Source organism: Cuculus canorus, chromosome 5 (assembly GCF_017976375.1).
Source record: "Cuculus canorus isolate bCucCan1 chromosome 5, bCucCan1.pri, whole genome shotgun sequence".
In the NCBI taxonomy this organism is placed as follows: domain Eukaryota; kingdom Metazoa; phylum Chordata; class Aves; order Cuculiformes; family Cuculidae; genus Cuculus; species Cuculus canorus.
In genome coordinates this window covers 7,495,373-7,523,313 of record NC_071405.1, presented here as the reverse complement: position 1 = coordinate 7,523,313, position 27,941 = coordinate 7,495,373, and the positions used below count along the sequence as shown (strand labels likewise).

General features: G+C 48.7%; 3 protein-coding genes across 5 annotated transcripts in view; 2 read left to right on the top strand and 1 right to left on the bottom strand.

The window, feature by feature from the left end:
• Positions 1–2,411, top strand: part of MTHFD1 (methylenetetrahydrofolate dehydrogenase, cyclohydrolase and formyltetrahydrofolate synthetase 1) — a 43,359-nt gene extending 40,948 nt beyond the window's left edge. The window contains exons 27-28 of the mRNA XM_009564382.2: positions 1,202–1,310; positions 1,493–2,411. Coding sequence (XP_009562677.2) covers positions 1,202–1,291 — 90 coding nt within the window. The 3' untranslated portion in view covers positions 1,292–1,310; positions 1,493–2,411. The remainder of the gene's footprint in view (positions 1–1,201; positions 1,311–1,492) is intronic.
• A 3,810-nt stretch (positions 2,412–6,221) lies between these two features.
• AKAP5 (A-kinase anchoring protein 5) lies at positions 6,222–13,388 on the top strand. Of its 2 annotated transcripts, none has more exons than XM_054069070.1 (2): positions 6,222–6,294; positions 7,573–13,388. In XM_054069070.1, the coding sequence occupies exon 2, from the start codon at positions 8,225–8,227 to the stop codon at positions 9,608–9,610; it is 1,386 nt and encodes a 461-aa protein (XP_053925045.1). In that variant the 5' UTR covers positions 6,222–6,294; positions 7,573–8,224; the 3' UTR covers positions 9,611–13,388. The 2 variants fall into 2 exon arrangements, with proteins under 2 accessions (XP_053925045.1, XP_053925046.1); XM_054069071.1 differs by lacking the exon at positions 6,222–6,294 and adding an exon at positions 6,525–6,792.
• Positions 13,389–19,376: 5,988 nt separating this feature from the next.
• On the bottom strand, positions 19,377–24,287 carry ZBTB25 (zinc finger and BTB domain containing 25). 2 transcript variants are annotated; one of them, XM_054068932.1, is made up of 3 exons: positions 23,971–24,287; positions 22,532–22,711; positions 19,377–21,359 (listed from the first exon to the last, which is right to left on the bottom strand). In XM_054068932.1, the coding sequence occupies exons 1-3, from the start codon at positions 24,285–24,287 to the stop codon at positions 20,222–20,224; spliced, it is 1,635 nt and encodes a 544-aa protein (XP_053924907.1). In that variant the 3' UTR covers positions 19,377–20,221. The 2 variants fall into 2 exon arrangements, with proteins under 2 accessions (XP_053924907.1, XP_053924908.1); XM_054068933.1 differs by lacking the exon at positions 23,971–24,287 and adding an exon at positions 23,392–23,547 and having other exon boundaries at positions 19,378–21,359.
• Positions 24,288–27,941: the final 3,654 nt, after the last annotated feature.

The window sequence follows — 27,941 nt, the reverse complement described above, 5'->3', positions numbered from 1 at the left end:
CCTTGAGTACTGTGTTTAGTTCTGGAGTCCTCAGCACAGGAAGGACATGGATCTGTTAAAGTGAGTCCAAAGGAGGCCATCAAGTTAATCAGAGGGCTGGAGCATCTCCTATGAGAGGACAGGCTGAGAGAGTTGGGCTTCTTCAGCCTTGAGAAGAGAAGGCTCCAGGGGGACCTTATAGCGATGTTCCTGTCCTTAAAGGGGACCTGCATGAGAGCTGGGGAGTAGCCCTTCACAAAGTGCAGGGATAGGATGAGGGAGAGGGGTTTTAAGCTGAAAGAGGGGAGATTTAGGTTAGATGATATAATTTTTCTCCTGTGAAGGTGGTGAGGCAGTGACACACATTGCCCAAAGAAATCATGGAAGCCCCATCCCTGGGGAGGTGTTCAAGGGGAGGTGTTCAAGGCCAGATTGGATGAGGCTTTGAGCAACCTGGAGATGAATGGCCACCAGCACAAACTACCAGGCATGATCATGAGTTGCTCACCTTTGTAGAGCCTACATGTGCTGCTGGGCTAAACGTGGAGGTAGGGAAGGGGAAATCCAGTCACCTGAGTTAGTAAAGGCCAAGTGTAGTCTTTGCTGACCTTGCCTTCTGCGGCTCTGAAACTGGGTACTGGGCAGCGGGGCAGCTGGAGGGGACTGGCTGGGGGCAGGCATAGTGCTGGAAGCTGTTTTGCCAACTTCAGTTCTGCCACTGCACAGCGCTTCTGACTTGAGCTTATTCCTAATTATATAACACTTCTAGCCCTTGAATCTTAAAAGAATTTAAATCAACTGAGAATTTACAGTTGGCACAATGGTATTAAAATGTGTGTTCTCATTTTAATAACCAGAGAACTGCCACAAGTAATTACTGTCTCACCAAACCAAGGTTCATGAGCACTCACCGAACTGTTAGCTGGTCAGCTGGTTATTTAGGTACTTTGTCAAATCCTGGGTCAGTTGCTGGCAGAGGCAGAAGCCAAACTGAAAAAAAGAAAAAATAAAAGCCTAATCTGTCTGCTGAGCCAGGAGTTGCCCGTTCTTGCGATAGGCTTCAAAATGGTACATGACCATCATCCAGCTAGTATGTATGTGTGGAAGGAGCTGCAGAGCTGCGTTGGCTGGTGTGTCATATTCTCCAGCAGTGACTGAGTGTGATATCTTCTACCCTAAACTATGCTGCTTCCGTTTTAATGGCTTCTCTTTGGTTCTTCAGATGAGCACTATGCCAGGACTTCCTACAAGACCCTGTTTCTATGATATAGACTTGGACCCAGTGTCAGGAGAAGTCAATGGGCTCTTTTGAAAGGAGTTAATAACCAAAGGTAGGTGCCGCCTTTGGGGTAGAAGGCTTTCAATATTTAGGCTTTATTTCTCATCTTCAGATAATGGAGTTAAACCGATCTCATATTATACCATATGTTTCCAAGTGGCATTTGATTATAATGCAGCCTGAAAGTTGCCTGCAGTACCATATAATAGTAATTAAATTTATTTTCCTTTCTAGCTCCCAGAAGAACACCTGATGAGTCATGTAAATGGAATTATGCCCTGATTTTTTTCTAAGTCAAACCGTGATATGACTGAGAATATAAGAGCAAGGAGTGACTGGAAGAAGGAGTGCTAAAGAATCAACCACTTGCTTTTAACCTGTAATAATTTTTATACTGCTGTGTTCCAAGCTAGTTGACACTGGGCAGGTAAAGCATACAAACCTTCTGCTTCATAATCGTAGCTGAAGCAGGATACAGAAGCTTGGCTTTAGTGACCTCTTTTGATTCAATGACATGATTTTAATAATTATAAATCCTAAAGGTGGAGCTGTTTGGAACAGTCTTGAGACTTAATTGTCATAACCATAGGGGTTTTGTACTATATAATATCTTTGAAAGTCTCGTACACTGCACATTCCTATTTGCCGTACTGAATTCTGTGTTCCATTTCTTGCACCACGGGGGAAACCGCTGTGCTCCAAAACTGCAACCATCTCATTTAAGAGAGGGAATGTAGAGGGAAACCCCTTTGTTTCTCATCTCTCTCCAGAAGTGCTTATCCTTCCTTCTCCTGTGAATTATTCCTGCAGGCACCTGAGCCATGTCAAATATCCCTTTCAGAAAGCCCAGTTGTGACTACCATATTCTACTGTTAATGAAAATCCAGCCTCTTGATATCATATCTGTAGGGACTGGATCTCTGGTCTGTGGCTTTTACCAGATGTGTCTTCTGAAGCATTTTATGCTCCACAATAGGTACATTTACACTGTTGCTGTGCCTTGTTCCCTAAGGTATCTTTTTGATGAACAGAGACAACGTGAGTAGTGAACGAGTCATTTGTAGCAGGTTTTGTCAGCAAGGCACAAATCGTTTTGTAACATAAGTTCCTGCCAATTTTTTAACTAATACAAATAAACTGGTAAATACTTCAAGTGCTTTTTTGGTTTTAATGTATGCACTGAGCTTACTGAAGTAGAACTTACTTCTCTGATTAACTGTGTGCAGCAGCAATTCTAGTATTGACAAGTACAAGTTATTATTGCAGTAATAAGTTGCCTGCAATGCACCACTGTGTGCGCGTGTTTAATCTTGTTTCCTTTCCTAGATGATGTGTGTCATCTATAGGAAATAAACTACCTGAATTATTCCATGAATTTGAGATACTTGCAGTTGACTGCAGAAGATCTGAATTAAGATTTGCAAGGCCCATCTGCTTCCTTGAGAACGGAATCTATAAACATTCTGATGTTGGTGAGAACTGGGAGAGTCAGGATGTAGGTGTGCTCCAATGTAAGGGTGCATCTGTAGTACACAGATACTGTGTGTATATGGAGACAGAGAGGTCTGTATCTCAAGTTATCCAGGAGGGGAGAATAATTATGTAAAAATTACTTGGTTGTCGCAGAAGCAAAGACAAAATAGCTTAAATCATTTGAGATGAATTCACAGCCTCCTAGAATTTTCTTTTTCGATGGTATTGAGCTGAGGAGTTACTGGCAGCCAGGCAGGCCACTTGCAGGGGGCCAGAAGGGCCGTCCCCCAGCTGCAGAACCAGACCCCATGCCTGGCTGAAGGTGCTTCTTCACCTGCGGCACCTCTGCCAAACCTTCCCTTGGAACAGGTTGCCAGAGCTGCTGCCGCCAAGTCTGCTGTCAGTTCCTACATTCAATCTTCCACTGCTTTCCTGTGAGTGTTCCACCTTCATTTTATGCTTATGAAAGATGGGATAAGTGCAAATTTATGCTAAGATTAGCCTCCTTTTGGTTTAGCATGAGATCATAGACATGTGCCTGAGAGAAGTGGTTCAAGAGGTTCCTAGTCCACCTCCTGCAGCAAGGTAAAGCAGTGGCCGAAGGTTTTGCTACAGACCAGGAGCGTGGAGGCAGCAAAGCATAATAAGGGTCAAAAAATAGCCCCAAGCATCTCCACGGGTTAGTGGAAAACTTAGGAAGTTTTTCTAACTTGCACTTTAAACCTGGTGGGCTGTGAGCTCTCCCATGTCCCTGCTCCAGGTCTTGCAGAGCAGATTCATAAATAGATTGGTCTTTCTTAACTCTCTCCTTTGCAACTAAGTACACCAGCTAGTTCATGCCCTGTCAAATAGGCCACAAAGGACACTTAATATCTTCTAACTGAATATTGGAAAGTTGTGTTGTCTTCCTGTTGCCTAGAGAAAAAACTAATTATGTGTGAATTTGTTCTTTGCGGGCCCAGAGCCCTTGGGCAGTGTTACAGCCATCCCTTCCCTCAGCTGGGCTGTGATGAGAGCCCTGCGTCACACCGTGTAAGAAATAATATATAAGGGGAGGGGAAGGTGGGCAGAAGAAAAAGGAGAAAACGTTGCTTGGCTGGCTTGCTGCGTGTCACCAGCACTTTGCTGTGGGCTCAGAAAGAAAAACAGAGCTTACAGCTGGGACAGGATCTTCTTTCAAGCTTATCCATCTTCTGAGCAGATCCTCTGCTTGCTGCAGACCTTGTTATTTATGGAAATAACAGCTTGCACTATAGCCTTTGATGCTACCGTCTTCCCCTGGAGCAGCAGGAATAATTGAATTCCATGTGAGGTGTTTCTGAATGGGAATGATGGGAACCTGCCTCCTTCACACCACCCCTGGGGTAGTGCATGCATGTTTGTCATCCTCACGTTTGCCATCCTCGTTACTGCTGCCTCCTTTTCTCCCTCCTGCCTCCAACTGCAACGTGGGAAAACCTCCCACTGAGGGGCCTTGCTTGGCTTTAGTGCAGCAGTGGATCATAATTAGAATCCACCACGCAGCCCGGGGAGAGAAGCAGTTTCCAAATTAAGGTTATTATCCTGAGTGAACATGAGCAAACACAGCTCATAGGGGATCTTCTAAAAAAACAATTCCTTGTGGTTGCTTGATCCATGTTTCTGCCCTACTGGCTGAAATTTCGGCCAGAAGAACCCATTTTGTACCTCTTTTTCCATGGAAAAGCTAGGGAGGGAGGAGACCGTGTGTATTTTCCAAAGGCTGGGCTGCACTGGAAGCCACTTGGAAGTATGCTGCTTCACCTGGTTTCTTCTGTGCAAACATGCTGTGAAGTAGTTAACACCCTTAAAATGTTTGTGGGTGTCAGTCAGCTCCCCGTGGAGATGAATGGGGGCATTCAGGCATCTCGAACTATAATTTCATGTAATTCATCAGCGGCAGTTGGTAGTCCTTTTTCCAGAGGCCTCTCCATCAATCATAACAGCTGGAGATGCAATTTTTTTTTTTGAGTCAGATCTCAGCTGTTTTGGAGGAAAAAAGGCTTGGATGAAAGAGACATTTTCTCTGGCATGTGGGGCAAGGCTTAGTTTAAACCCATACGCTGGCTGTCCTTACCACCACCGCTGGAGGTGTAGCTCCTGCGGCAAGGCAGGGAGCGTGTGCTTAAACATGCAATGGTTTCAGCTGGGACAAGAAAACCAGATGCCAAGAGCAAGATTCCCTTCCTTCCCACATGGCCAGGCAGACGCTGGATCCAGATCTGCAGATGCCAGCTGTCCCTTCCTCTAGGGCATGGGTCCACTCACTCACAGTGCATCTCGCTGCCATTGGGATCACAGGATTAGTCCCTGGGAAGGCCTTTATCCTTTGAGTGCAGTTTGTGGTTTGCACGTGTGCTGCTGCAAACTTTCCTTCCTGGGAGGGGAAGGAAGGCTACTCTGCAAGAGGAAGAGGGATCCTTCCCTGCAAACAGGGAAGCATACAGCCTTTCCAGGTGGGGAGGGTGCTGTCTTCCAAAGAGGGATGCTGCTCTGCAAAAAGAGACTGTCCCATGAAAGAGAGGGATGCTGTCCTGCAAACAGGGAAGGATGGATCCTTCCAAAGAGGGCTGCTGCGCACAAGAAGAAAGAGTGCTATCCCATAAGAGAGAAGGATGCTCCCTGCAAAAAGAAAAGGATGCTGCCCTGAAGGATGCAGCCTTCCAAAGAGGGATGGTGCCTGCGAGAAGAGAGGGTGCTATCCCATAAGAAACGGATGCTACCCTGCAAACAGGGAAGCATACAGCTTTCCAGAGGAGGAGGAAGCTGTCTTACAAAGAGGGGTGCTGTGAACAAGAAAGGATGCTGTCGTGTAAGAGAGAGGGATGCTCCTTGCAAAAGGAAAGGGATGCTGCCCCACAAGAAGAGGTGCTTTTCCATAAGAGAGAGGGTGATGCTCCCTGCAAAAAGGAAAGGGTTGCTGCCCTGCAAACAAAGAAGGATGCAGCCTTCCAAAGAGGGATGCTGCTTGCGAGGGGAGAGTGCTGTCCCATGAGAGAGATGCTCCCTGCAAAAGGGAAGAGATGCTGCCCCACAAGAAGAGGTGCTTTTCCATAAGAGAGAGGGATGCTACCCCGCAAACAGGGAAGCATACAGCTTTCCAGAGGAGGAGGAAGCTGTCTTCCCAAGAGGGATGCTGCTCACAAGAAGGGATGCTATCTCATAAGAGAGCGGGATGCTCCTTGCAAAAGGAAAGGGATGCTGCCCCACAAGAAGAGGTGCTTTTCCATAAGAGAGAGGGCTGCTACCCCGCAAACAGGGAAGTGTACAGCCTCTCCAAAGAGGAAAGGTGCTGTCTTAAAAAGACGGCGAGAAGAAGGGGGTCCGTCCGATAGAAGAGAGGGATGCTCCTTGAAAGAAGAAGGGATGCTGCTCCGCAGGCAGGGAGAGATGCTTTCCGGGGTCCCGGCGGCTGCGCTGCGGGGCGGTGCGGGGGGCGGTGCGAGGCGGTGCGGGGCCGCGGGGGGCGGTGCGGGGCCGCGGGGGGCGCGGCTGCAGCGGGAGGCGGTGTCGCAGCCGCGCGGCGCGGAGCGATGGGGCCGCAGGTGAGGGGATGCGCGGGGGGGGCGGTGGCTCGGGGGGGGTCCAGGCTCGACCCCGCACCCCCTCGGGGGCGTTCGGCTTTGGGAGGGGGTGCCGGGAGGCTCCTGCTCCTCCAGCGCCCCCGAACCCGCCGGGATGCGGAGGATGCGGAGAAGCGGGGATGCGAGCGCCGCGCAACCGGCTGCGCTCCCCGCGCGCTCCTCTGCCGGCTCGGCTCGTTTTCTACTTAAAACAATTAAATTAGAATAGAATTAATTACATTAAAGAAAAAAAAAAAGCCAGGTGTTCTCCTCGGGGGAGCGCGCCCGGCGGAGCCCCCGCTTCCATCAGCGCAGGACTGATGGAAAGAACGAAATACTGTGTGGAGGATCGGCCGGAGTGGCAGAGCCAGTCCCGGAGAAGTTGGTCTCTTCGCAGCAACACGCTTTGGCATCTTTCTATCCCAAAACGTCCTCATGACATAAGGACAAACGTCCATCCCTGGAGGTGTTCAAGGCCAGGTTGGATGGGGCTTTGGGCGACACGGTCCAGCGGGAGGTGGAACCAGATGGGCTTTAAGGTCCCTTCCAACTCAAACTATTCTATGATTCTGTGATGTTTCAAAGCAGTGGGGGTTTTTAATTATTTTAACGGATGACATATATCTTACTCTATCACATATCTCTCGAACGCATGCAGTGTTAATTGAGGTTGCCATGGAAGGCATGCACGTAGTATAAATAAGCTGCCTTCTTGCCATGTGATTTTGCCTTTGTATTCCACAGCCTCTTTCTTTTTTCTTTTTTTTTTTTTATATTCTGTGTTTTTGCATATTGTCATATGGTGCATTAAAGATAAAAATATCTTCTGTCTTAGGGTGTAGTTTCCCTTGCTGGAACTAGGAGTGCATGTAGAGCAGTGGAGAAAAAATTGAGCTAACCATAGGAGAAGAAAATATGTGTGTGTCTCAGTGTGTGCACGTAATATATATTTGTCATAGTATGGGCAGTTAAAAAAAAAAATACCCTTTTACCTCCCAAAATATAGCAAAACGGTATTTTTTGTAATGGAATATCGCTGGGCTGACATCTCGGTGGCCTTATTTTGCCTTTGGATATTGATGCTAATTAGCAGAAAAAAGCTGCTATGGGAATCCAGAGGCTGAACTGCTTTTCCAGCCCTGGTCTGCATCCCAAAAGGAAATATTTAAAAGGAAAAAAAAAAACAGTTAATCATAAAAACTAATATTTTTTTAAGGCAATTTGCCTTACATGTCTTATCATTCGTTTGTTGTGTTACAGATAAAAGATGAAAGCATCAACCATGCTTGACAGCAAACTTCACATAATCCGCAAGGGGAACTGAAGCAGAAAGCAAAGCTGAGACAAAGCCACGTCTGACCTTGTCACTGGGGGGCAGAAAACAGCCACTCGTTGCCACTGTTTCTGCTGGTTCTTCAGTCAAACTCCCCGTACAGTGTGGAATTGCAGATGGCTCAGGAAGTACAAGTTCTTTCCAGGTCCGTGGGGTGAATAAAAATTGTAAACTCTTGGCTTGATTTGTCATCCTTTGGGGCAAAAAAAGAGTAATGTCAGACTGGCAATTAAATAGTCATGCTGTTAGACCGAGCACAACTTGAAGTGGGCTGTCCCGGAGGTGAGAGCGACTGGACAGCAAAGAGGAGAAGCCTATTCGAACTTCACGTCTACCTGAGATTCCTTGGAGAGGTGATAAAATGAGTAATAAGACAAACTGGGAGTTATAAAGTGGGTGCAATAGCTTCAGCAGAACTTCTCTTCACTGCCACATCAGCTCATTAAAAAGCAGCTAAAAATGTTTTGAAAACAACCTGAGGAAAAAAAAAACGCACTCTGAGCATCTCTTCCGTTCTCATGTCTGATACGTTAATCAAGAAAATCAATAATATAACACAAACGAAGGAGAGAAGTGAATATGGCGAAGGCAGCTAAGGAAATTCAAATGGAGAACACAAGAGAGGTGGAGACTCAAAGCACAGGGACAACATGCTCCCCGTTGGAGGAACAGGCAGAAAAACCCTCCATGCTCTGTTTTAAGAAGCGGAAGAAGTCCTGTAAGAAGGGGCTGACTGTGAAAGATGCATGTGAAGGAGCCTCAGAGGAGAAAAGCCAATGTGTCAGTGCTGACCAAGGGGAGACAAAAGCGTCTAATCAGCTGCGATCCTCCAAAGGAGCCTGGGCAGCCATCAAAAATCTCACAAAACCTCGGAGAAGGCAAAAGTCCACCTCACGGAAGAAGGTGCCCTCTGATTCCCAAGTGCAACTGGAGACGGATGCTGAGGAGGGCTGTGCAGCGGGTTTCCCAAAGAAACAGGCAAGCTCTGGGGTGAAGATGCCCTGCATGCGGTTTTCCAGAGGCAAGAAAAAACCCAGCCTCTCTGAAGCAGCGGAGGAGTCAGAGGGCAGTGTTCAAGCAAATGAAGTGATGGGCATTTTGAATAAAGCTAGTGAAGACCTGGAGGATTTGACCCCGATAAACAAGCCTGAATCCTTCAGCCCAGCCACTGCAGAAGAGGACCAGGATATGGTGAAGGAAAGCACTGACTCTGTTGGGAAGAGTGAGCCCTTGACGGAGCCCACACCTGATGTAGAGGAACATACGGAGTGCACTGCTCAGTTGGAGATAACCGATTCAGAGACCGTTAATGAAGCACCTCAGGAAAAACAGCAGGACGGAAGCCTCCCCCAAACCACAGCCCCTGCAGAAGGCAGGGAAGTTGTCCCCGAAGCGCCCATTTCCAAGGATCAGCGTGACAGCACCCCTGAAACCACTGAGCAGCAGGAAATCCCTGACATCTGCCAAGAACTGCCTGAAGATGAATCAGAAAAGGTCATAAATCTTCCTGAGGAGTGCAAAGCTGAAGAGACTGTAACAGATTTCAGTCAGTCAGCATCAAAAGATGATGCAGCGAGCGTGCAGGGCTGCTCCGGCCATCAGGTGACGTTAGAAGCAAACACGGGCATTGGCGTCAGCATTGTCATTACCGTCACAGAAGCCGAGGACTCTGACAACACCGACTCTGACCAGGCCTACGAGCCGTCCCCAGTTTTGCACCGAAATAAGCAAAAAGGGAATAAAAAATCAAGTGGGAGCTTTGATTTCGGTAAAAAAGAGGGCGCCGAGGCTAGTGGCAGTCCCCAGGCAGAGGAGAAAGACCAGGGACACAGAACTGGGGAGCAGTATGAATTGCTCCTCATAGAAACCGCGTCTTCCCTTGTGAAGGCGGCCATTCAGTCATCCATAGAGCAGCTGGTCAACGAAATGGCTCTGGAACAGAATAAACACAACAGCTTTCTGTGATGGCCGTGATGCCCCCGAAATAAAAGTACAGGGAGTGATTTAAAGCTCCGTTTGGCCTCGGGGTGTGTGGAGAGCTCGGAGGGCTCCCAGGGCTGAGGTGTAGTTCGTTCTGCATGCCTGTTCAGTTGTGTGTCTATATGAACCGGATCCTGGGACATGGGGCAGACCCTGCCGCGTACAGCGCTTCAGACAGCGCCGGCGAGAAAAATGGAGGTGTTGCAGTGACTGTTTCATTTATTGGCATCTTTATGTTGAGGCCATGTTTCTGCCGTCACCCATGCCAGGTTTCCCTGCTGTTCATGCTGTAGCTCGGGATGTACCATGCATTTAGTGCAAGGTCCAGAGAGTGCCCAACCCACTGCTGGGCTGGATTCATTGGACATGGCTGGAGGTTTGTCCTGGGGTTTGGCAGAGATGAGGGACGGTGAAGTGACTGCAATGTTAACATGAAGACTATGTTAAGACGTCACTGCTAGACAGGCTCAGGCCAGCGTTTAGTATTGCAAACGGGTACTTGCTATGCACAGATGCCAGAAACAGCGGTCACCCCTGCTGTCGCGTCGCATGAAGCTGGATGGTTGCAGCGAGTGGCATTTTTCATTCGGCTTCTTTCCCTGTCACAAGCAGCCTCTGTGTTTCCAGACAGCATCAGCCACTCACCTTGCCGACCCTGGGCTGCGTGAACGCCAAGAAAATGACATTGTTTTATTTGCCAGGGGCACATTTCTCGCACCATTAAGCTCAACAGGCAAAATCCCCAGCAGCACTGGTGGTGAGGGCCGAGCAGGAGTGTGCCTGCTGCAGGCAGCCCCTCTCCTCCCTTCGCCTTCCTCTGTCTGAATCACGATGTTGTGGTGAAGCTGTCCTTGGATGTAGCCTATTTTTTTATATATGGCATGTGATATAAATAGCAGTGAACCGCATGTGTGTTAGCAGTCAACTGTTGCTTTGGTTCTTGATATAGTTTGGGAGCTGCGATGGGGCTGCCGGTACTGGAATTGCTTTGATTGGAGAGGAGATTTGGTCCGAGCGGTGTTGGCATCCCCAGGTGCTGAGGGCAGCCCGTCCCCCCCCGGCCACAAAGCTTGGCCGACTTCAGCAAGCTGAGCATCCCCTGGGAAATGTGCATCACGCCTGGCTCGCTGCTGCCGGGCTCCGGCTGGCTCCAACATGCCACGTAGCTTGCTCTGAAGCATGCAGGGAAATGCCAGAGTGATCTTACTAAAGTCCTCAGGGAAAAAAAAAAAATCTAGACGTGAGGTACTGGGGACACGGCTGTAAAATGTGTGGCCAGATCAATCTCCATCAAAACACCCAAACTGCCCGGCTCCAAGGGGGTCTGCACCAGCGTAGCGTGTGTGCGAGCATCGCCTCCGACTACCAGCTCTCCAAGAGAAAGGCGCCTTTTAATAATTTGGGATTGCATCTGCGCAGCTGGGATTTATCTACAGCTGCGGGCGAGGCAGCCTGTTCTTCTGAGAAAATTCTCCTGCGTGTTTCTCAGTTGATACAGAAATAGCAGCCTTGGCTTGGCAATTGCTCACTGACCATAGGCAGCACGCTGAGATTTCCCTTCCCAGTGTAGGATTTGGATTCCTGTTAAAACACAAGGGCTGTGAACTTTCTTAGAACCCGGTACGCAACCACATTTTAAACGTTGATAAAGCATCTCTGTTGTTACAAGAGGACTGTGAGCGCCACAGCTTGTTTCTGTGCCAGCAAAACTTAAGAAAAAACAGAATGCTTTAAAAAAAAGAAAAAAAAGTGTTGTCTTTTTCAGTGAATTTATTTAATAAGCTATCAGATATATATAATTCAGTGTGTAAACTTTTAATGACTTTGTACTTCATACTGGTCCTTCCAGGTATTTTGCCATAGTTTGGAAAGGGACTTTTTAAGGACTTTTATATGTCCATTTGGAGCTGCTGCATCACCCCAGGAAGGGCCATACCGATGCTGGAGGTTGCTTATGGGATCGCTGGGCACCACAGCAAGCTGGTGCTGAGCAAAGGGCCACAGCATCTCTGTGGAGCCCTGCTGGTGTCGGCTCCGGAGGAGGATGTCCAAGCTTTATTAAAGAAACAAAAAACAATCCCATGGGGCCAGGCTGTCACGTTCTGTCAGTCCACTAAAAGCAGTTTTGGGAAGATTTCTTGTATTTCAGTATTGCCTTTTAGGTGAAATGTCTTCAATAGAAGAGGAGAATGGCAAAAATGCTTTGGCCCAGCCTGGCCCCTGCAACCGTTGCTCCGCATTCAGGGCTGTGTTTGCATCCTTTCTCCAGCTGATTTTTTCCCTCAGTTATAGCTGTACATATAACTGATGATTATTACATTAAAGTTGAATGTACCCATTGTTTTCTTGCCTTGTGATTAAGCGGGCAGCTATGGAGAGCTTTTATATATAAAAACATAAACTCACGGTGGTGTTGCGTTGTGTCCAGCTTTTTCAGGCAGCCCTATGGTGAGCAGAAAGAAATCTTTGAGTTGGTAGCAAACCTGAACTCTTTGGAGGCTTATACATTTTTAATACTATTATTACTATTTATTCTTTCAGGTTTACAGGATGGGTTTATAGATTCATAACAGCTCCTAATGACTTAATTAAGACTTTTTACTCCTTCATTATGATTAGAAAGTTGAACATTCATAAAACATTTATTCTTTTGCAGAAAGAATGATAAATTTAGTATTGTGAAGGAGCACCAGGCCAGGAAAACTGTGGGGATGTGACAGCCCGGTTGAGCCAGAGCACCAAAGGGTGCCCCTGGCCTCAGGACCACTTTCCTCATCAACAGCTGAGATAAGCTGGAATAATATATAACCTCGGTTTCTTAGAGCCTCCTTCAGATAGATTTGGGCCATCTGGCTCCACATCCAGGAGTTCGTTGCTTGCTGCCTCTCTGATTTATGGAAGGGGTTGCTTTGCAGCAGCATCTTAATGAATTATTTGGCTCTTCTGCTCATCCCACAGCTTGTGCTTTTCTCCCAGATATTTCCAGCGTTCTCCTCGGCAGGAAAAATTCATCTCTCTATTCAGCAAGTCCCCTATTCCTGCTTTGCTGTGTCATTTTGAACATTCTCATTTCCCACAGCTTTTTTATATTAGTAGCAAAGAAGAATGTTTGAATACTGTAACTTATACCGGGAAGGCTTTTTCTGTTATGTCAACACTGACCCCAGCAGAAAACAAGCGCTTGTGCTGAAAAGTTCCTTGTGGAAATTGCTGGTAGACAATGATGACACCAATAAATATTGCATTTTCTTTCCTGCCCTGGATGCCAAAAGTGCACTAAAAATGTGCAGGCTGTGTAGGGCCAGATCTCCAGATGCTGAAGGTCACTGCAGCTCCGTACGCTTCAAAGGAGCGAATCTACAGCAGCCAGAAATCCAGCGTTTGAATTTAAGATGCTGTCCCTGCATAAATGATGGACTTTTATGTGTGTTGATGTATAAAAATTAAAATCCAAGAGTTTTTTTTCACAAATGTATATAAGAAAATTAGTAAAGTCATGAAATACATGGGATTCTTGTTCTGTGGTTGGGATGGATGGGTGGATGGATGGATGGATGGAAGCTGGACCCTGCTAATGGACCCACATATTAGTGGCAGCAAAGCCCTAAGGTTGACTGTCTTACAGATTCAAAGTTTCAGCACCAGGAATTCGAAATGATGAAATGCTCCAAGAGAAGAGATTGATTTAAATGATTTGGTTTAATATTATTTTACACCTGCAGTTTTATCTCCCAGAGAAATTGTTCTTGTTGGGTGGTATTAAAATAATGAAATACTTTTGTTTGCAACCAGATAAAATCTTTACATTAAATGTGACTTTTTTTTAAAAAAAAAAAAAAACTAACCAGAGGGTGTTATTTCTTATATAATTATTTAAGCAACAATATATGTTAACAATTTTAGGAAGTACCTCTTTAACATTTCTCTTTTTTTCAGAGAATTGTGAAGGGTGCAGTTCTGTGCTGAACGATGGCATTTTCCTGCAATGGGGTGAAAGTCTATTTAGCTGGAAAGTAGATTGCGGCTAAAACACCCAAACTCAGCATTTAAAAATAGGTTTTGTTACATAAAAAATGACAAACATATTGGATACAAAAGGAGGGGAGATGTTAAGAAAACAGATTTTGCAATTCAGATTGCTAAGATGAAAGTATCATCTGTCGCTAGAACTGCCTGGCAGTCACCCCATCGGTCTGTGAGTTAGACGGAGCAGAGATCTTCCTTTCAAACCTCTGTATTGTGGAAGAGGGGACAACTCCCACAAAGGTGGGTGCCCCAGCGGGGTCCCTTCTGCAGGGAACGGTGTCCTTTCTAGTGGTGCCTTTCCAGGGCTAAGTCCTTATGAGGGCACAGGCACATCGAGCATCGCTTTGGCGTTGTCTCAGAGAGCAAATTTTAATCTCGGGAGGGCTGTCATCTCTGCGATGGAACGACAGTAACGCGTGTCACATTTGCTCTCACTGTTTGCCACTTTAATGAAGACACGAGGCTGAGGTGCCAATGCGTCACGGCTCAGTGCCGTGACAGCTCCGTGCGATGTGAGACTGGCGAGATGGCAGCTGGGTGGGAAGCGCAAGTACTCCTACAGTGCTTCTAAGCATCCCCATGGGGAGGAGGAGCCATGCCTCCCCTTGCTCCTGCCAGCAGCCTCAGCCACTGGCTTTCCGCCTGCCAAGGCTCCCCCAGAGCGCTGCTGCACAGAGGCGTCGCGCGTTGTTGTTGCAGTGCGGGCGGATGCTGCGTGGCGCTTTGTTACAGCCCAGACAGCCTGGAACTGCATTTGCATTTCGTTTGCTCGCTGAAGCAAGGCAGGGAAGGCCTAAGCACTGAAAGCTTCTCGCCTCGAGCCTCTCTGAACCTTGCAGAGGAGCCGTGAGCCCACAGCCATGGCGCAGCGGGCTGGGGAACGGGCTGGTTCAGCAGCCAGGGGCTGGCAGGCGCGTGCAATAGGCACAACAGCAATGCACACCCTCAGCCTGCTCGTGAAAGCCATGAGTAAGCAGCTCACAACCACACCACCAGGATAAGCAGAGGCTGGTAGTGGAATGCTTGGCCCCTAATAACAGGTTTTGGCACCTGCTCTGCTGGGTCCAGCATTGCTGCAGGGTGGTGGAGGTGACCGCTGCCGGAGCGGGTCCCTCCTGGGATGGCTGCGGGGAAAGGAGGCTGACGCTGAGCCTCCGCCCCTGGCACACTGGCAGTTTCGGCCAGAGCTTGGCGAGGTCTGGCTCGACAGCACCGTGCATCTGCCTACCATGGGGTTTCTCCACCTGCATCACCCAGAGATGGCTCTCAGCTGTGGCTTCCCTGCCCTGGTTCCTATAGCCGGCTTTATGTCCTGCCACTGGTGGGTGGCAAATCCAGCACCAAGCGTGACAAAGCCCTTTACACCATTTTCTTATGGTGTTTGTCCCAGTAACAGGAGAGTTAGCATGGACTAAAATTTGCCCAGCTGCCACTGGGAGCCATTAACGGCATTGCCCTCTGCATCCCAGGAGAGTAAAACTACGCATGGGGTGCCCCGAGCTCTGCAAAGCTTCCCGGGCGTATCTCAGCTCAGGTGGAATCCAGCCTAATTCAGCAGACAAGGATTTGAGTTTTGCTGTGCCTTTGTTCTGAGGGTGTAGCATCTAGTTTAGAATAGTTAGTGGAAGCGTTTCCTCTCTTACACTGCTTTTGAAGCTGTGTCCTTACTTCTCCTTAATGAAACATGCAAATCCTGTAAATGCTGCAATTCCGGCTTGGGGAATTCAGTCCTGACACAGCTCTAGTTGTAAATATCTAACTGGCACGTAAGTTAGGGCAGATCCATCCTCATTACCATTTTCCTCCTGATTTCTTATTGCTCAGAATATATTTCCGTAGAGCTGGACTGCTGCGAAGCCCACTTAGTTGCAGTTCTTTCTGGCATACCGTGGCAAGAAGGGGAGAGAAAAGTCTAGGGTATATAAAACCCCCGTGAAGCTGAAGATGATTGCAGGGGTATGGCATGACCTGCTGCTGGTGGATTGCCATGGGAGGGCTTTGACAAACCAAGAAGAAACCTCCCGCCTTGGCCACTGGTAGTTCACGGTTCCATTCAGCGATGCTGAATTGCACATCACTTTTCACTGCACTTCTGAAGGCTTTGTTTACCTTCTGCCTCCAAAATAGCAGAAAACCATTCTGTATGCACTACGCTCTTTCTAGAAAGGCTGTAATAGCTTTATTTCACGGTTTTATTTTTAACTGCAATGCTTACTGCTTCGGATCTACAGCCTGACCACAAATTTCTTTTCTCTTTCTAACTTTCTCAGCACGCACAAATGTTCCAAACCCCTCTGGTGAGGGCACTGCACCCACTGATGGGCTGTCAGCCCTTCCGCATCCCCTGCATCTGCGGCTGCCCGCTTTTGCAGTGGTTCAACAGACAACATGCGAGAGAAGAGCCTGCCCGAATGGCTGGTGCACCCAGAGGGCTGACGGCGTGTTGTAACAACAGTTTATGCTTAAGGTAAAATGAGCTCAAGAGGGTTTTTTTATCCTGTATGGAGATGGGGCAAGCACAACTCGGCCATCAGCTTCACCTCCTGGGCAGTCAGCAGGCACCGCTCCCTGCCAGCTGCTCAAAAATTCAAGGTGAGAGAGGTAAAATCCAAACATTTGCAGGTGAATATTGAGAGGGGATGTGTTACCTTTATAATTTACACAAGTAACAGGCATCAAAGTCCCTCTCCTCTGAAACTGGTAGCGCAGAAGTTCAGCCTAATGCTTTCATTGCACAAGTGCTACCAAACGGCGTCTCTAGCCTGCACTGCAGGTGGTGAAAAACAAGTTTCTCAGTAAAATAACTATAAAGTAAAATAGACTCTGTGATGCAAGGAGAGATAAATGGCCTTTATTCTGTACTCTTTGCTGCAACCTAAGCAGCCCAAGAAACAAACACGGTCCCGTGTTGGACCTGGCTTGCTCAGCATCAGAGCACTAAAAATATTTCAGAATGCTTATCTCTAAATTGTTTAGTAAGCTTTGGTGGTTGAGCCAGCTCCAGGTGGCATCTTCAGGCCAGCACCCAGATAGACCTGAAAGTACTTTATGCTGTAGCCTCTGCAGCACTTACAGACATTTCAAAGGTTAACTTGAGCTGCCCGAGGAGTCTGGCAAGGGTCTGAGCACCAATGAATCTTCCCATGTTTTCATAAAACATGAGCTGCAGAGCCAATAGAAGAAGCAGTTCAGTGCCTGTGGTTCATTAGCTCTGCACCCTTGGTGCTGGATCCCCTGCGCACAGGGTAAAGCTCTAGAGATTCCGCAGAGTCCTTCAACTTCCATCTTTCAAGTATCACCATCCTGGGGCTTTCTTTGCCTAAACCCCTGTACATCTCTATCAACCAATCACAAATATCTGAAAGGAATCACCAGCATAGTCATTCTACACACTGTGACAAATCCTTTCTTATTTTCTTGGGAAAAAAAAACCCTACAAGAAAGGAATAATTGCCAAGCCCAGCTGTGCAAGTCAGGCAGATTTTCAAACACACACCAGCATAAAGGTTAAGCATTTAGTAATCCAAGTTTCCTCTATATACATACAGTAATAAAATCTTTTATGATGTATCCAGGAGCAGCTGCTGCCCTCGCTTAGCAAATGTAACTGTCTTCTAAAATTATTTTATATTCATAAGACTTAGAGAGAATGATGTTTCCAAGTTAATGTAACTTGATGACTTTTGCCCCTCAAGCTTTTTCTACTGCCTTAATTATAACAGCACTTGAACACTTGCAGCAGAAAACTGCTGAAAAGGCACTTCTTTTATTAGAAATGATGCAAAAAATGCCTTTCGCAGATGTTTGATGTTACATATGTTCAGTACTGCAAAGCTTTATCAAAGTACACCCTACTGTGTGGTTACAGAAAAAAAAATCACACTCAGACGTTTTCAAAGACATAGAGAACACATATGCAAACACAAATGCTGATTTCAGTGTGATTTCAGCTTTACTGATGTGTTTGCAGACATTACAACGGAGTCACTCCTACAGCACATCTGCACATATAGCTGAGGGATAAACAATCACCTCTTCTACCTGAGTTTACGCTTCTATTAAAGCTCCCTTATAGTGGCCAAGAAGTGAACAAAACAATCCTTCTCACCAGCCTGAAGGTGAGCAGCATGTCCTAGAGGCGCCTTTGGGCACTGCCGATTGCTGTTCTCCATACTCTCCCCATTAATGAGCCCTGTTACCACTGTCTGGTTTTCTTTGCAGAGACATTAAGGCTCTTCAACTTTCAATATCCATCCATCCAGGCAAGATAGGCATCTAGTTGAAGTTACAGAGGCTCCCGTCTCCCACTGAATAGTTAGAAAACTCATTTTTAGCTCTTTTCTACAGTTATGTCCCAACCCAGATTTAGGAACTCTGTTCCTAAATTAAATGTAGGAACCTGAGTGAAGCAAGCAGCACCCAGAGCATCCAGCCTGCCCCGTAAAGTGTCAGTCACAAAGAGAGAGTTACTGTCAAATACCGTTTTAATTTGTTTTTTAACCATCAAGCAGAAAGAGAGGTCAGTGGAAGCCAGAGGGCACCTCCCTCCGGTTCCAAGCAGTCTGTGCTGATGCCGTTAGCCTGGGAGAGACCCAGAAGGCTCTCTTCTAGGAAATGCTCCATTTGAATCACTCTGTGCTCAGATGCAGCATTTGCAGGCCTAGATGTTGGCAGGGTTTTGTTTTAAAGAAAGGCATTTTAAGCAGAATTAAAATGCACGCACACCAGAGCAGCTTTAATACGCACACACAGCAAGCGGAGCACAAGGTCTAGTAGGCAAGTACACACCAAACCACAGTGCGTATTTCTTAACATCATCCCGGCAGGCTCAGAGCCTGTTTGGTTTTCCCCTTTGTCGTAAAACACAATTTTATGTGTTTTATGGGTATGGATGGGCCACTGGGGCTTTCTTTGCCTAAACCCCTGTGCATCTCTATCAACCAATCACAAATATCTGAAAGGAATCACCAGCATAGTCATTCTACACACTGTGACAAATCCTTTCTTATTTTCTTGGGGAAAAAAAACCCTACAAGAAAGGAATAATTGCCATGCCCTTAGTGGCCCATCCATACCCTTGAGTGTGCAGCTCCCTGTCCAGGAGAAGCAGCAGACGCCCTCACAAAGATCTCAGATGGTCTTTTAATTCAGCAGCGACTTAATTGCAGCTCTTGCTCCAGGACAGTTTCAAAGAAGAGGGCTCAAGGGTCTGGACTACAAAGAGCTCTGGAGCAGGCATTTGGACAATAACTGTTCTTACCATTGTTCAGGCTCCTCCTTTCCAAAGGCAATGACTCAACTCCACCAGGACTGGCAGGAAGTCTCCAGCTTCTCAAAAACTGGGTAATGAGATTACGGGAGCAGCTCACAAGGCTTTTCCTCTTCACTGCAAAAGAAACCTCTGTGTTGTGAGAACTTTGTGTGCCTCTTTGGGCCCTTCTGATTAAGAGCATCTCTTGAGGGATGATGGGTTGGAGACCATCTAGTGGGAAGCCTGGGGTATCTCAGGTGAAAAACTACATAGAGGGAAAATACAAATCCATTTAAAATCCCTCTTGGATTAGTAATTACTCTTCAGATGTAAAGTAATGATAAATGAAAGGCAAAAAGCTTGCATTTTACCATTTTATGGTGGCTCCACAAGTAGAGAAAAAAATTATATATTTTTATAATTTTTATAATATAATTTTATATATAAATTATTATATATATATTTGCTCTTAGCAAATATACAGACTGTAATATTTAAGCATGTGTTTGCTCCAAGCTGCTTATAGAGTCAGAAATCATTTCCACTGAGAAAATCTGTACAGTACTTAATCCTGTAAAGATCTAGGTTAGGATGTCCCTTCCCTCCTAAAGGACAGGACGCTTCTTTGCAGCTTCCATTCCTCCCTGCATGGTCCAATGATGGGATGTGGTCCTGGAGGGGCATCAAAATTTATCTCTGCTCATGCAGTAGCAGGATTGTACTGATGAAGACTCCAGGGCTTGTCAAAGCGGAAGGTGCTACCCTTACATCAACACTGCCGGTTCCCTGGAAAACACCAGCCTTACGGCTCTCAAATGTATTTATGCAGCGATTTACTAACTGCAGTTACACAAGACAAACTTCAGGATTCATCTCCTTGAGATATTTAATCAAAACAAACTGTTTGGGAAACACAATTCATAATTCCCTCTACATTTTCCCCCATCTAGTTTCAGAAGAGTAATTCTACCAGATACAGACAGTCCTAGGTGCCGCACAACGTATCAGATGATGCCTAAAACTCACACCCAGCAATACAGTCTTCAGCCTAGTAGGGTAGAGCAAGAATAAATTTAAATTTATGAAAAATATAACTGAGTTACATGGAGGCTTCCAAAAAGGACTTAGGAAAGAATTAGCTTGAGTATAAAAGTTAGAGAAGTAAAAAAGCAAGCACACAAATCAAAGAATGCAGTTCTTCAGTTATCTCAGAGGCAATGGGAATGGTGGTCGAAGAAAATAAACTACAGAGAGCAGCTGCTCACTAGGTGGAAAATGCCAAAATACCAGTTTCGGCACCTAAAGGCCACCCAGGAGAATTACTCTACCAGGATCGTGTCAACGCTTTCTTGGATGAGATCCGACTCCAGTGTACATTCACCTAAGTGGTCTTGGGATAAACTGGAGCTTTTCCCCACACTCTCACTGTCACAATAAGGATGAAACCTGGGGGTTGCGGGGTTTTCCAGCCGCTGGCAGCGGCTGTATTTGTGTTGTTTCCCCCTGTGTGTGTACATGTGTTCGAGCAACTGGCTCTTCCGGAAAAACGCGCGACCACAGATGGTACAAATGATTTTTCTCTTTCTCGAGAAAGAAAAGTTACAGTTCAGCTCCACCGGTTCATGGTCCTTGGAGATGAGGGAGAGCTGGCCGATCTGTAGAGGCTCCAGGTCGCTGCAGCTCGGATGCTCCAGCTGATGCTCATCCTCCTTGAGGAGGAAGGCCCCGAGCCGGTGGTCATCCCCAGCCTCCCTGTCCTCAACTAGAGGCTGCACCTCCCCCAGGTCGCTGCTCTCCAGGATGGAGGCTGGCACGCTGAACGGCAGCGAGCCCGAGACGTGAGTGTGCAAGTGCTCTCGCAGCCTCTCCCTGGACTCAAAACGCTCCCCACAGTAGTGACACAAGTGCACCCTGAGGCTGGCCTTAGCAAAGATGGGGCTTGCTACCTCTGGAGAAGGAGGGGTGCAGCTCTGGGACACCACAGGCTCCGAGTCACACCTCTCCTGCTTTATGGAGACTGAGAGCTTCGGGCGTTCTTCAGATGGCTTGGTGAGGGCAGGAGGCTGAGCAGCGGGGCAAGCAATCTGCTGGTCAAGGGAGCTGTCGTCCAGGCCGATGGCCAGAGACAGCTGCAGCTGCGGGTGATCACCCTGGGCAGCGGACCTACTGCCCGCTTTAGGCAGACTCTCCTTTGCTCCCGAGCATTCCTTTGACAGTTTGTGTGCAGTCGAGATCTGGATCCCATACAAGTTTGAAGACTGGATGAGCTCCTGAGAGAACATTTGGTTCATCTCGATTGCGATGTGGGAGAGGTGGTCTGCATGGAGAAAGCGGATGCCCTCCTCCAGTCGGCTCTGGCTGACGGTCTGCTTTGGCCCTTTCCCAGTGTACATGATATGCAACAAGTAACTGAATATGTCAGGCTGGATGTCTGCAGGCTGAATCTTTATGCACTCGCTGAAACAAAACAGATGATTAAGTACATACAGGGCTCCAAATTACAGTCCCGATCCATTCATTTGCTCTGCCATTTGCTGTTAAGACGATGTGTGCTGCTGCCTGCCTCCCAATTCACAACAAGCAGCGCTCCACGCCAAGATCTGCAGAAGCACGCGCCCTGTTTGCACAGCAAAATGCCCGAGTGTGTATTTATCCCTCTGATTATAAAGACCGTGTGCACAGCCGGGGACGGTGAGAGTGGCCAACCCCCTGTCACTCCCACACAGAGCCAATTGGCGCCGCGCGGCACCGCAGCGATGCCATGCAAGCTACACGGTGCCAGTCTGTGGAATTCTAGTAATAGGAGGCAAACAATATATGTGCGTTTAGGTAATAAATTCAGCTGCTGCTACTGTGTAATCTTTGCGCTTAAGGGTCAGTAAACAACATCTCTTGGAAAGGAAATTAAATTATCTTCTCCCTTCCAGATGAAGGGGTGTGCAGCTGATGGCTAAAGATTATCTCGCAAAGGCACTGGAAGGGGAATGGAGAAGGGTTTCATCAATTACAAGCAGCAAGCTCCAGCTCAGAGACAAGATTAGACCTTGGCACTGCTGTTGTTATACCTGCAGAACCACTCCTGACCCAGCCAGGTGAAGCATCCGAACAGCAACTTGAAATAAACTTACGATCTCAGTCTCGGCCCTTATCTGCAAGAGTCTGAAGCACAGAACTATGATAAGGCTACGGCTTCTCAATTGCTTCAAGCCCATGGATCTTGCCAGAAGGGACAGTCCCACCCAGCAGCAAGCTTGCTTACAAGCTCATCCGACGTAAAGGACACTCTGCTCATGCACAGGAGGTACCTGAACATCCCTGGATTGCAAATCTGTGAGGTCTCACTGCAGGAGGACTGGGGTAGTTAAATGTTTACTTTCCCAGTCACGCAAATATCTCATCTTTGAAGTGCGGGGCCTGATGTGGGCATATGCTGACTAGGAAGGCGCCTTTAAAGGACAGCACAATCTGGACTGGGAACATTTAGAGAGCAGAGGCGTGTGCTGGATCAGGATCTCACGCCATCTAACATCCCCACTGACAATTTTAGGCTGTAATACCTTTAGAAAGGAGAAGAAGCAGAAGATTGAACAGAGCAGGTAAAAGGTAGGAGGAGAGCTGTGCGTCCTTACCTCGTCTGATGAATAAATATCATCTTAAAATAGTTTGAAAACGCAGCGAGCACCGCTCTGTGGGCTTTGAAGTAAACATCTCCAATGGCAACTGTGCAGTCACACAGAAAGCCAAACTCCCGCTGCATGTTCAGCTGCTGGAGGAGGAGGACGCTGTGGCTGGTCGTATCCATGGCGTGCCTACGAGCAACAGAACAAGACGTTCATCTCAGGAAGAAGTCACAGAGCTCCCAAAGGCTCAGATGTGGGTTTTTCACCGCAGAAAGAAAGATGCCCGGCACCGAGCATGACCTCATAGAGCCTCTTACCTCCTCCAGACGGTCCCTGCACCCCAATTTAATATAATTTCTCCTCCCAATACCACCGGCGGTGCCCAAACCCACACTCAACGAGCTCCAAACCCATCTGGGACTTTTTCATTTGCCAGCTACAAGCCAAGCTCTTTCTCCTACAGATTCCATACGCTCCGTGGTGCACCGGCACCAACTTTAAACGCCGCTCGCGTTTTCACTCTTGACCTCGCATCGTTCTTTCTGCTGCACCCCGAGCTGCCCTCTCCATCACCTCCCACCGCTCCCCATCACCTCCCACCGCTCCCCATCACCTCCCACTGCTCCCCATCGCTCCCCATCGCCTCCCATTGCTCCCCATCGCCTCTCACCGCTCCTCATCGCTTCCCATCATATCCCACCGCTCCCCATCACCTCCTACCGCTCCCCATCGCCTCCCATCGCTCCCCATCGCCTCCCATCGCTCCCCACCGCCGCCGATCCCGCAGCGGGGCTGGCGGTGGCCGTTCACAGAGGGAGCCCTGCGCCACCCAACAAAGCCCCTATTGTGCCGGGCTGCGCCGCCCTTACCCCGGCGCCGGCTTTTTGCAAATAAATGCTGATATTCTGCTATTGTTTCAGCTGAAATAAAATGATTGCGCGGGGGGCGTGCGGGGGCGGGGGGGCAGGAGGAGGCGGGCGCAGCATCCCCGGCGCTGCGGTCCCTGCGCCCTCCCCGCCCCGCGCAGCCGCTCACCCGCGCGGCTCCGCCCGGCGGATGGGGTGGGCGCTGCCCCCCCGCTTCCTGCTGCCGCCGGGGGGGCCCGGGGGGGCCGTGCGCGCGGCTCGGGGCGAGCGAGCGCGCAGACCCTTGCGCGGATATTGCGCGGGTGCTGCAGGACCCGGGGAATGGGGGGGATGGGGGAAGGCGCTGCTCCCCTTCCCCGCCTCAATTCTTGCTGCAGCCAAGGCTGGGCTGGGGGAGCCGCTCCGCTTGGCTTGGGGAGAGCGAGCGCGCAGCCCCTTTGCGCGGGGGCTGCGCGACCCGGCGGATGCGGTGGGCGCTGCTTCCCCCTCGCCCCCTCCCCGCAGTTCTTTCTGCAGCCGGGGTTGGGGTGACTGAGTTGCTCCCACCACCCTGCCTGGCTTGGGAAAATTGAACGCGCAGACCTTTGCGCGGGTGCTGCGCGACCCGGCGATGCGGTAGGCGCTGCCGTCCCCGTGCGCTTCTTGTTGCAGCCGGGCTGGGCTGGGGGTGGGCGCTCCTCTCCTCCCCCTGTCCTCCCTGCGCTTCTTGCTGGAGCCGGGACTGAGCTGGGCTGACAGCGCCGCCCCGCTTCTCTTGGAAAAAGCGCGCAGCGCCTTGCGCGGATGCTGCGCGGGTGCTGTGTTACCCAGCGATGGGGCGGGCGCTGCCCCCTATTCCTGACGGTTCTTGCTGCAGCCGGGGCTGGGCTGGGCAGGGATGCTCCGCTTGGGAACAGCATCCAACAGGACCGAGGTCACCCCCCGGAGGGGTTTGCTGGGGGGGAGTGAGTGTTTGCACCTTTGGGGACCTCACCCTGGGTTGGGGGACTGTGCTGCTTTGATCACCCTTTGGCAGAATATCGCCTGCTGAGCTCCTCAGCTCCTGATACAAGTGATTTCTGTTTTATTTAGGATTTGTTAACAGCAAAAAAACCCAAACCCTCTGTAGCAGGCATCTCTGCTGCCCGCCTGGCTCAGGAAAATGGATGTGAAGATAGGATGTGGCATTTTCATCCTTACCTGTGGCCTGAGTGCTTTCTTTAACCACCGGTGAGTCCTGTGGACGCGCCATTTCTCTCAGGCCTCCTCCAGTCTCTCATTAATTTTTAAACCATGGGTTATTTTGGGCGAGAGCAGCCGCGCTGGGTGCAGCAGGGCCTGGCAGGGACAGTGCCACCCCCACCCCGATCTCCCGGCTCCTCTGGGAGCATCATCCTGAGCCGCAGCCTGTGCTTTGGTGTTCGCTGCGATCTTTGAGGTGTCTTTCCCATTAATTTTATCAAATCGCTTTCTGAGCCCATTTAAACTTCCAGTCCTTGCGGCCTCCTGCTGCCACCAGCTTCATTTTGTGTCCACAGGTTGGTTTTGATTGGAAAAGTCAGCCAAAATTGCTGTTGTGCCGTGTTTTTGGCGCAGTTTCGTGTGTCTATCGTGCCCATCTCAGTGGCATCTCTCCTTGCCTCAGGCCTCTGCTGAAGAGATTCGGTGCCTTGGATCATCCTTCATGGTGCTCTCTTATCCGTTGATATTTTGCAGTTCATTTCCCCGGTGCATTCCTGTAACTGCAGTTTTTAATCGGGATGTTTACCAATCTTTAGGGGAAATAATGCCCGTGGTCCCTCAGAATCCCAAGGGACTGAGGACAGGACAAGGGGGAATGGCCTGAAGCTCCGCCAGGGGAAGTTCAGGCTGGATATCAGGAAAAAATTCTTCACGGAAAGAGTCATTGGGCACTGGCAGAGGCTGCCCAGGGAGGGGGTCGAGTCGCCTTCCCTGGAGGTGTTTAAGGAACGGTGGATGAAGTGCTTAGGGACATGGTTTAGGGAGTGATAGGAATGGTTGGACTCGATGATCCAGTGGGTCCTTTCCAACCTGGTGATTCTATGATTCTAATCCAGCAGTTTATGGGGCTCGTTGGGCTCAGGGACCGTCTTTCCCTCCTGTTTGCACAGCAGCAGGATTGCGAGTCAATGGAGCTATAATCTTTTTTGCTCCTATGAACTTTGGTAATCACTTTTCATCTCTAAAAAGGTTGGCAGTAGGTGGCTAAAGGTTTTGTACTCCCTTCTGGGTTGTTTAACATATTTATTAACCGGCGTTCAGAGCGAGTTGCTATTTGCAGATGGCATGTTATTTATTTAAATGATTAATTATTTACATGCTATTTAGGTTGACTCCAGTCCAACGAGGACTTTGAAGAACTTCAGCAAAACTGGAGCCAAAATGATGGAGGCGACAATGAGAAATGAAATTTAGTGTTTCGCTGTAAAACATGGGCGATAATATCAAACGCCTCAGCAGATATAAACTGATACAGCCTACGCTGATGGGTTAAATAAGAGAGCAGGACATAATCACAGCTGTCTGAATGAGCGTTGCTGCTCGCTGCTCCTCCTCTGTGGCCAGAAAATGATAATAAAAATAATAAATCAGAAAGGCAAGTGTGTTGGGAGGATGCCGAGAGACTGAAAAAAGCAGGGCCTGCCCTGTGCCCCATTTTACCGGAGGTGGCAGAAGGTCCCGGCATGATGCATGTGGGAGGGGGTGAGAGGCTGCACAAGCTTGGACGCTCTTTGTGTTTCTCTCAGATGCGTAAGGATCTGGAGAGAAAAAGACCCTTAAAGCATGAGAAAAACAACTTCTCGTCTCGATTTGAAAACCACGACCGCAGCAGCTTGTGGAGGCAATTACTTTAACTTCCTATGAAACAGGAAAAACGAAGAAGAAGGAGTTGTACTCTGGGGGTCCCCCCACCTTTCACAGGGGCCCGTGGGCTGCAGCCACAGAGGTTTTTTTCCCCCTGGCACTGCCACGAGCATCGCACCCCTGAGCCAGAGCTGCAGTGCAGCGAGGGGGGAAACAAAGGGACTTCTTTGAGATGCATTTTGAAAGCACAACTTTTATTCGGTAGCAGTCAGAAAATCCCCCACCAGACCCAGGAGGAGGAAGGGGTGATGTCCCATGTGGAAATTAGGAATATGTTCATTGGGTTTATCCTGTTTGCTTTCACAGTGGTGGGATGCCTTAGGAAAACCTTGGGGGTCACTGAAGCAGCGATCAATGCTGATAACATTTTAACATCACGGCATTTTATTTTGTTGCTTTGTTGTTGTTATGTTTGTAACTTTTAAAGTTGTAATCTGGTATTTTAACTTGGCTGCAAATGGTGCTGGAGCACCTCCCACATGCGGACAGGCTGAGGGGGTTGGGGTTCTTCAGCCTGGAGAAAAGAAGGCTCCAGGGAGAGCTGCTAGCGACCTTCCAGTCCTTAAAAGGGGGCTATGGGAAAGCTGGGGAGGGGCTCCTGCAAGGATAGGACAAGGGGGAATGGGTTTAAGCTGGAAGAGGGGAGATTTAGCTGAGTTATTAAGAAGAATTTTTTTACCATGAGGGTGGTGCGGCACTGGCCCAGGTTGCCCAGGGAAGTTGTGGATGCCCCATTCCTGGAGGTGTTCAAAGCCAGGTTGGATGAGACTTTGAGCAAGCTGATGTAGTGGAATTTGTCCCTTCCCATGGCAGGGAGTTGGAACTGGATGATCTTTAAGGTCCCTTTCAACCCAAACCATTCTATGGTTCTATGAACTCAGTTTTTCCCTTTGGCGTGTCTGGAGTTTGTTTGTTTGTTGCGGCAAACATAAACCCTATGATATCTCTAGAAACTATCTGAATGAAGGAGCCGTGCAGATGAAACGCTTCCGATGCTCGCGATAAATGACAAACGTCACTTTGGGGGTTGAAAAGTCAAGTGGCAAGAGCGGGAGGAAAGCCTGACCCGGCAGATGTTTTTTTCACAGCTGCGTGGCAGGTAGCGCAGGGGCCGCCTGCAGCGTCAGGAAATCCCACTGGCTCCCACGGGCCAGTTCAGGAGGAGCGGGATGTTGTGAGACAGGAGAAGTGCAGAGAGCGATGGGAAGAGGGCCTGGGAAAGCTCCTAGAAAGAAAGAATAATAATAATAAAAATCCCCAGATCTGCCTTTGGGATGTGGGATAAAGCACATCTGTAGCTACCAGCTCCTCTGCTCCCTGCATCAAACTCCGAGAGGGAAGGTGGCGATGTTAATGTGTGGAATTGCAGCTGAAAGGAAATATTTTCTCATGCAACTCGCAGTTGCTTTTCTTGCAACTCGCAGCTGAGCTGTGACACGCTGTGAGGCTTGTGGGGACCAGACATCCATCCACATGGGTAACCGAGACTTCCCCGTTCCCACGGCTGGTTGGAGCAGGGAAAAAGAGAGGACACGGAGTTCTGTGGGGCGGAGTGGGGGGGGGGGGGGGGCGGAGGAAGGAAAGGACATGGCGTTCTGTGGGGCAGAAGAGGGGGGAAAGTTGAGACATCATCTGGAATACTGTGTCCAGTTCTGGAATCCTCAACATAAGAATGATGTGGAGCTGTT

Excerpts from the sequence above, each read along its gene's own strand:
- AKAP5 (XM_054069070.1), top strand. The coding sequence starts at position 8,225 with ATGGCGAAGGCAGCTAAGGAAATTCAAATGGAGAACACAAGAGAGGTG.
- ZBTB25 (XM_054068932.1), bottom strand. The coding sequence starts at position 24,287 with ATGCTGTTCCCAAGCGGAGCATCCCTGCCCAGCCCAGCCCCGGCTGCA. Across the intron at positions 22,712-23,970 it reads CGCGCAGCACCCGCGCAAAG|GCACGCCATGGATACGACCA; the intron begins GTCTGCGCGTTC and ends TGTTGCTCGTAG. Across the intron at positions 21,360-22,531 it reads ATATTTATTCATCAGACGAG|CGAGTGCATAAAGATTCAGC; the intron begins GTAAGGACGCAC and ends GTTTTGTTTCAG.